The 8,858-nt window shown below is 38.5% G+C and overlaps 1 protein-coding gene across 1 annotated transcript; it reads right to left on the bottom strand.

Moving 5' to 3' along the window:
* Positions 1–1,805: 1,805 nt before the first annotated feature.
* On the bottom strand, positions 1,806–2,750 carry KIF4_1 (Kinesin- protein 4). Its single transcript, XM_051208266.1, has 2 exons — positions 1,973–2,750; positions 1,806–1,936 (listed from the first exon to the last, which is right to left on the bottom strand). Exon 1 carries the CDS (start codon positions 2,383–2,385, stop codon positions 2,071–2,073), a length of 315 nt encoding a protein of 104 aa, XP_051063902.1. The 5' UTR covers positions 2,386–2,750; the 3' UTR covers positions 1,806–1,936; positions 1,973–2,070.
* Between the last annotated feature and the right edge of the window lie 6,108 nt (positions 2,751–8,858).

Genomic DNA, 8,858 nt, shown 5'->3' with positions numbered 1-8,858 from the left:
GTATTCGAGAAGTTCGTGTATCTAGGTAAGTGCAAGAATTAATATAGAACAAACACCTACACTGTAAACACACAACTCGGTAATAATTGGATGTTTCTCCAGAACCACGAATTAAATGGCTTAACTACTTCCAAACGACTTGCCTGTGTCTCTAATAGCACTTCGTTAATCTGAATACTTAAATACGTAAAAAATATGACACACTTAACTTTTTCACTCTGTAATTTAAGAAAGGAAGGAGAGTATTCCAGGACCATCACCCTACATTCGACCGGTGGGAGAAAACATAGTATCTAGTTTCATCACTAAAGAGTAAAATTTTCTACAAACGCTCATATGCTTTGCAAATGACAACAGGGTCTTTGATATGATGGCAATATCGTTTAACACCCTTGTCGAAGATAATCTCGTGAAACTTCTCAATCGACTGAGTTAAATGCCACTCACATGTTAAAGAGCATAGAGAGTCCGTAAGTATGGGGATGAATTCTACTGTGTCAATAACACATTGCTTACTAACTGGGCCTTTCCAAGCGTAACCAAACCTGATGTGATGAAAAAAAATTGAATGTCGAGTAACTACTAATTGATCTGTTTGGCAAGACAAATGAAGAATATATTTATGTCGACCACGTAATAAAAAACGCCACCAAAAGCTAACAGTAGAAACATCCAAAGATACGTATAAAATACACATACCTTCTTTAAGTCGGTCACCTTCAGCATGTGTTTTCTTAATTCGTTCAGAGCCAGCTAGGTCGACTAACTGTAATTTAACTGTTAATGTACCCCCTGTATTCTCCCCATTTATCTCTGTTATCTTTGGCCGCAACAAAAAACATAGAGCAAGTATGGTATAACTGCGACTGGATCTTAAATTCCCCACCCCCGTACTCGCAACGATTCTTTTTGTTGAGCCGCAGCGAAGAAGATAAAGAACTTCTTCTGGAGATGTGACCACTGTTTCAGTTAGGCCAGGAACGTTCGGACAATGTGGGAGACCGTAAGTACTGTAGTGAACACAAACACCAGTGGGGAGCAATCGAATGCATATGACACAAAATTACAGAACCTTTTAATAAAATCTAACAATCAAATAGTAAATACGTAATTTGCAAAATGTCCTTCAATTGTCTCATAATGACTCAGACTTCATTGTTCTTGCATTTTCATAAAAATTGCATTCCGTTCCCATTCTTTACTGTTCGCTCCTCTTGTCTCTCTGCTGCTAGACATTCTGTTCACGACTAACATCATCTACTACTTATGTCAATATAACTAGCTCACACCACAGTACTACTAAAATATTTACGGAACCTCGGAGATACAAATTGACGGTTTTCGGAACCAGTGAAAAACAATGAACACATGCTGAACAGAAAAAGCTAGATACGGGAGAGATACCTCTGTACTCCAGTCACGAAGAACATAATTCTTTCAACACTCAGGGAATCGCTCTGATGCCGTTCAAAGAAGTACGTAATGCATTTATAGGACGGGTTTCTCAAGGATCCAGAATCATCAAAATGTCCTTCAAAATAAAGAAGGAGGGAATCACAATGAATTTTATTCAAGGATATGCACACACCATTCATTGCAACAACGACCATAAAGATCAGTTCCATGAGAGGCTGCAGTCAATCAAAGCGAGGCACTCCAGATAGGATCTCATCATCCTGACAGTAGACCTAAACACCAAAGTCGGAATGGATAACACTGGATATGGAAATATCCTGGGACGACATAGACGGGGAGAGAGAAACGAGTCTTGTGAATTCAACAAAATGGTCATAGGTGGTGGTGGTGGCCTGGAATCTATGCAGTAAACTCTAAATACGAAGTGAGGAAATAACTTAACAAGTTGGTTCTCTTCACGTATTTGTTGGGATGCAGATACATCTTCGCCTAACAGATCATGTATATCCTCTTTATATATCTGGGAAATAACTCAATACAAAAATGTGTATATTACCTCCAGGATTGAAACCTTCACTGTATACTCATACTCATAATTTGGTATTTTCTCAAATAAATCCTTAGTAATTCGAGGAACAATACCAGTGGATTCTTCTACCACACTTTCGGAGATACATGTACCCATTGTATATGTTTTCCACTTCCAGTTTGACCATAGGCAAACACAGTAGCATTGTATACTTTGAGAATATTTTCAACCATTGGAAGTGCAGCCTTTTTGTAAACATAGTCTTGAGAATCTGTTTCTTTGAAAACATAGTCAAAGCCAAAACGCTTGTCGTTTCCAATTATTAGCTGATTTCCTTCATTTGGATATGACAAACAGGTCGAACTACCGTCATTCACTTCACTGTCTGACAATGGTCGAACACGAACACCAACTTTCACACTTGTGTCCCCAATTCCCATTTGTACAGGGTACGGAAGTATCAAAGCGCTAAGAGCTGTTGACAGATAATAATATATTCCTAGCTGTAGAAGTTTTTAAACAAAACTTTCAATGAAAAACAATAACATCAATCGGAATGTTTTTGGTACATAACAGAATAGAAGACATCATTTAGTGGCTACAAACTATCAGGAACATAGTAACTCATGAAAACTAAACATACCTAATTGTCGACGTTTAATAGGAAAGAATGCATTTATATGAGAATTGAAGTAACAGAGAATTAAGTAACATTCCACTCGAGAAAGTTTAACTGCTGAAAAGTTTGTAAAACCTGAAGGAAATGTGAGCACTACTTTAAACCATAGTCACGTACTATTGGGACACTTTGTATTGAACTTTTACCAAGAATTAGGAAAGATATTAAAAACACGTGAGGATAACTACCGAAGGTGTGATATTAGAACAAATCTGTTGAAAATGAAAAATGTTTTCGCCCCCGAATTCCCTGGTACGGTCGACAGTGCGGAGATTTCGCTCTCCTTCTCGAAATACTCTCACACGGCCGTGTGTATACATCCTCTGCCAGGGAAATCCTGCTCATTGCCTTCTCGTGGCGGGGATGTTGTTTACGAAAATGAGAGGACGAAAAGCGAATGCCTGGCGCTTTAACCGGATCACAAACCAATGGTGCACATGGGCTACAGTATCCTGCGGGAACAAATGGCGTATGAACCAATCGTTGGTCACTGGCTATCATGGGATTGCATCTCCTTACGATGCTCCACTGCCTTGTGAGTTAGACCTTTACGTCAAAGGCTTGGGGTGTGGCCCCCTAAGATAACCACCCGCTTCGGTTTGAGCACCAGGGCAGTATCACAGCCCACACACAAATGATGAACTCTTTATGTCTATGGAAATTACTTTTCTCGCTTCGAAAAACAATCAATTGATTCAAATTATGATCATTACAATTATTGTCATTATTAATACTATAATTATTATTACTATTATCGTCATTATTATTATTATTATTATTTTCCGCATTATTCACCCCCTTTTATTCTTATACAGCGGCTTGTCTTTGGTGGAAATTCGACTGTATCTAAACGTTCTCGAGTCACTGTCCGGTTGAAAATTGTATGTTACCACCGAATACGAGAACTGAAGCAGTTTTTCTGAAACCACGTGCACCATTCAAACTGGCTGCCTTCAACGTTCGCACATTTATGCAGGTCGGACAACAGATAGGGCTGGCTATGTCTTTGGAAAGTCTTCATATCGATGTCTGCTGTCTATCCGAGACCCGTATTCAAGACTCTGGTGAAGTACTACAAATTCAATCTCCATCTGTCGCTTCGAAAAGCTTGTTTTACGTGCGCTTATCCGGAGACCCTGTGGCATCTTCGTCTGGTCTTGCTGGCGTTGGTGTCGCACTAAGCGCTAGAGCTGAGGCAGCACTAATCGACTGAATCCCCATTAACAGTCGGTTATGTGCTGTTAGATTGGAAAGTTCCATCAACGTGAGAAGAAATCGGCATGAGATACGATGTCTTTTCGTCATCTCCGCCTATGCCCCGACAGATTGCAGCCCGGATGCAATCAAGGATGAGTTTTACCACCAATTATCTGTTCCTCTCCAGACAGTGCGTTCGACAGATATTGTAGTACTAGCCGGAGACTTGAATGCTCAGGTCGGGCGTCTAGGCACAGAAGAGAGTCATTTAGGTGGCCGATGGGGACTCGTTGGTCGCAGGTCAGATAACGGGGACCGTCCACTGCAAATTTACACAGACCACAACCTGTTTCTGGCTGGTATTAACTTTCGGCACAGTCATCGCCGATGAGCCACCTGGCGTCCTCCGTCTGCATCTCAAGCCTGGACACAGATTGATCACATCGTGCGTGCGTATGATGGAGTTAGTGAGTGATTGGTTGAGTGGGTTGGTGGTTGAGTTGTATGTGTTGCAAATTGTAGTGATGAAGAATGTGTTGTTGGATATGGATGTAGAGTGAATGTGAGGAATTTGTGTCTGGTTATTGATCAATGGGAGTTGAGTGATTGTGAGTTAGGTGAAGTGAAGTGAAGTGATTGATTGATTGATTGAGTGGGTGGGTGAGTTAGCTGTGAGGTTAGGTGGGGTGATGTGAGGTAAGCGATACACATGAGATGTATGTAATTGGGAAAAAGGCCATCCGAAAGTAGCGGATGTTTCATGCCTCAGGAGAGTGGGCATCAGATGCCCTGTCCGACCTTGTGCAGGGGACTGCCAACCATCTCTCCTTTTCTGATGCACAATTTGTAGTCGACAACACTAGCACAGCTCACAACAACACACTTCACACTCACATCTGCAACAGCTTTGCACGTCTCAACGCAATCTTCTTCATACATCAACAAACACACCACACACCCTTCGACACATCATCCATCATCATTTCAGACAGATTTTGTGCATGGGCTCCAGTATTCTGAGGAAACAAATGACGTATGAGCTTATTGTTGTTTACTAGCTTCCATGGGATTTCATCTCCTGACGTTGCTCCACTACATGTTTTATTATACCTGTAGGTCGAAGGCTCGGGGTTTGCCCCCCTTGAAACGCACATGAGCCGGTTTTTACACCCGCACAGCATCCCAGCCCTCACATAAATTTAATGATTCATGTGGAGCATATCTGTTTAGTGACTCCTCGTATCAATGTTTATGTGTTTAAATGAAATAAATAATAATAATAAACGAGTGAGTTAGTTTGTCTTATAACCGACTGAGACCTCAGTAGTGAACGGGTTTCAATGATGATATCTTCTATTGAATAATATCTATCTAAATCCATAGAGGAGCATGCGAGTTTTTCAAAGTGTAAATATGACTTGCTGTTCAATGTTAAATTTAGGGTTCAAGGATTTCTTGTCAATTTACTGGAAAACATTTAATTACACTACCACAATGTGTTACTTTTTCAGTTTGCATTCATGAATATACATATAATTTAAACGCATAATCATAGGTACAGGGAGGGACCACATAGACATTTATTACACTTCACCGTTCGATTTGTGTGAGGGATAGTGCTCAGGTGCTATAACGGAAGCAAGTGGTTCTCTTAGAGGGATACACCCGGAGCCTTTGACCAGTGGTCTAATCCACAAGACAATGGAGCAATGTTAAGAGAAGTAGTCACATGGCAACCGGTAACCAACAATAGATTCATACGCCATTTGTTCCCTCAGGATCCTGGAGCCTTTGTACACCATTAGTTTGGAATCACGGTTTCTCAACACATTTACATGGACGCTCCATATCCAACGACTAGTTGAAGTATCGGACACTCGCTTCTCATCCTCTTAATCTAGCAAAAACACCCTCACCACAAAAAAGCAGTGAGTAGGACTTCCCTGGCAGTGATTGTATACGCGTGGCCAGTTGAGAGCGTTTCGATAAGAAGAGTGGACTCTCCTCAGCCTCGTCTACACCAGGGCATTCGAGGGTGATATATCACAAAGACGACTTTTTACCACTGTTATACAATATGCAATTTTGCACCACAGCAACTAACTTAAAGTTGGAAAAACAATATAAAACAATAATCATTGAACAAAAATATTTTGTTTTCATTCGAAATGTGTCGACATTATAGTATGTACATGAACAATCACCTGCACATCATGAGATCCCAACTAGGTTATTCATGTTTAACAGTGAACATTAGAATCAAAATCTGAAAATTTACCACTAAGAAGTTTCATTTTATAGTTAATATCACGAAATGAGTTTAGCTATACAAGTTGTTAAATTAGTTGCCTACTCTCCCTCTTTCTCTTTTTTTGGTGGTGTTCGATAGGTGTATGAAGACCTTGACGAAAAAGAGGAAGGCCAAGGAACACATTGAGTTGGGAATTGGAGGCAAACATGAAAAAGGATGAATAGCAACTGGGAATAAAGTGGAAAGGATTGCCAAGAAGAGATATGAATGGAGAATAGTGGTGGGAGGCCAATGCTACTCGACGAGAGGTCAAAGGAGTAAAGAAGTAAGTAAATAATTAGGTTCCCTCTTTGCTTGTTGATAAACTCTGTAATTTGTACTATAGTGTGCCACAACTATTCTTTATTTTGTTATTACAGTCAGCCGTTTTAATTTCAGACACACAGATGCGCTAAGAGCCACAGATACCTCAAAAGTTGAGGTTTGTTAGTAATGAATGTCTATTCCTCCATAAAGAAATGTTTTTAGACAAATTGTTGTATTGTGAACTTTGGTTTCGCGTGTATCTTAGTTGTATGATCAGACACATCGGTATTCAAAAAACAGGAATTAATGTATAGTTGTTTCTTTCTATTAAGCGATTACACACATAACTCCACCAGGAATGACAGCCGTGAGCTTCAGTTTTATTGACTAATGTTTTATCATTAGAACAATTGGTTGGGGGTCCACTAAAATTATGTTCAGTTCAGGATAGAGAGCAACAATCATCTACTGTCATTCAGTGAATACTTGTTGTTAAGTTTGTCATACATTGTTCCTACTCGCTCCCTTTCCACATCTTTGTATATTGTGTTTTATACTACTTATTTACATTCAGTAAGCATTTGTATTTCCAACAATGTTCACACTTATGTTGTAATGCAGGTTGTACTGTAATATTCTGAAATGTTCACATATACTTATAATGTTTATTGTACTTATCATTGTATTTATCATTATCATTACTGTGGCTTAATCACTGTAGTGGTTATCCACAGTTTTGTGCATTTGCTTAAACACAACAGTTTCCATAATGTTTTGCTCTTGGTTCGGGTTTCCATTGTTCATAAACTGTTATCAAACACCGGTATCAACCGTATTTTGTACTATCGTATGTTGTAATTATTCTTTATGTTACTGTCACAGGAAAAATTTCTATTTTCATACTTGAAAGACGCGTTTAAACGCCCTAGACACCTCACAGGATGAAGTTTGTAACAAAATTTTGTGTATTATTCAATGAAGAACCGCTAATGTAGACAAATCGTTGTTTTGGAAAATTTGATTTTGCGCGTATCTCAATCGGGTGACTTGGACGCTTCGATAGATCTAACACTAACGCTAAATTAACTGCTTCTATGAATCCAGTGTTCATCTTGCTGTGCTAACGGGGTATGGCAACTTGGACCCATGCATATATGTGTCTGGCCCTACGTTGAAACACTACTGTGATGTGTGTGCTACTGAAGTTGACAGATATAAGTAGTATGTATCATCAATAGAAAGTGAAATACATGGTGCACAAGGTTTTGCAGATCAAAGAGAATAGAACAAAAACAGAGAATGATTTCTGTTGAAACGAGTGAACAATAAATTCTGAGACGCTTTACGAAGAATTCACTGCATGGTTCTCAGATATTCTGTAGATATTTCCATACTTCTCACTTTTTGATTTTCAGTATAAAGTTCAAGAGAACCTGAATCCTAAAGATTGAGTAATTGTCAAGATGTCAATACTTGAACAGTTTTTTATATCTAAAATTTATTCATATTCAATCACTAAGCAACAATGTTCTCAAACAGGTGTAGAAGAGGGTGGGATGGTGGTGAGGATAGTAATAGAATCAATCTTACTAGCATGTAAACTAAATTTAAAAGAGAGAATAATGAATTGAAATTAATCAGAAAATAATGTAAGAATGTTGTTATTGTTGTTATGCCAACAAGATAGATACAGAATAAACTAATGAAAGTAGTAGGAAAGATAAGAACGAAAGACACCGTAGATCTTGGGATAAAACCCTGAGCATTAGTGAGGACACGTGCTTCATCCTATTAGGGATTCAACGGCTGAATAAACCCCGATAGTACTTTTATTCACAAGCATTCTAAACAAAGATATTAAGTGACTAGTAATGAAATCCAAGACACAAGTTTCGTCCTATTTAAAACTCATCAACTAGATAGATCTACATTCCAGTGTTCATCTATCACTTCACAACTCAAACCAATACCATACACCTACCCAACTAGTAAATCTCTCATCCATGGAAACATTCAAACACTACCTTCTTCTTTCTCTTTATTAAATATTTCTTAAAAGTGACCTTCACTTTTTCATTTCTCTATCAATTCAAAAATTAAAAGAAGAATTTTTAAAGAAAAACGCCATTGATCATATTGATTGATTTTTTCTACTTTTTTCTTATTTTTTTTCTTTATTTTCATCATCAGTAAGAAAATTACTATCTACACGTTATACGAAAATAATTGATCCAATTTTGTTTCTCTTAGAGATTAGACAAACAATCTGGTGGTGGGCTGATGTTCACATTTGTAAGCTTCATATACATTTACAGTGATCTTCAAGAATGAGAGTTCCTGGGATCGAATCCAGGTCATGATGACGCACTGCTGAGTTATTAGGATTTTACAAATACATCCTTCTTCTTCAATATTAATTACAGTTGACATCCTGAACTCATTTTAAATACTTGCTCATTAAGAATCAAAAATCATTAGAC

Source organism: Schistosoma haematobium, assembly GCF_000699445.3.
Source record: "Schistosoma haematobium chromosome Unknown HiC_scaffold_557, whole genome shotgun sequence".
Lineage (NCBI taxonomy): Eukaryota > Metazoa > Platyhelminthes > Trematoda > Strigeidida > Schistosomatidae > Schistosoma > Schistosoma haematobium.
This window is presented reverse-complemented; position numbering and strand designations above follow the sequence as displayed.

What these genes read in the sequence shown, in the direction of transcription:
- KIF4_1 (XM_051208266.1), bottom strand. Translation starts at nt 2,385, where the DNA reads ATGGGAATTGGGGACACAAGTGTGAAAGTTGGTGTTCGTGTTCGACCA.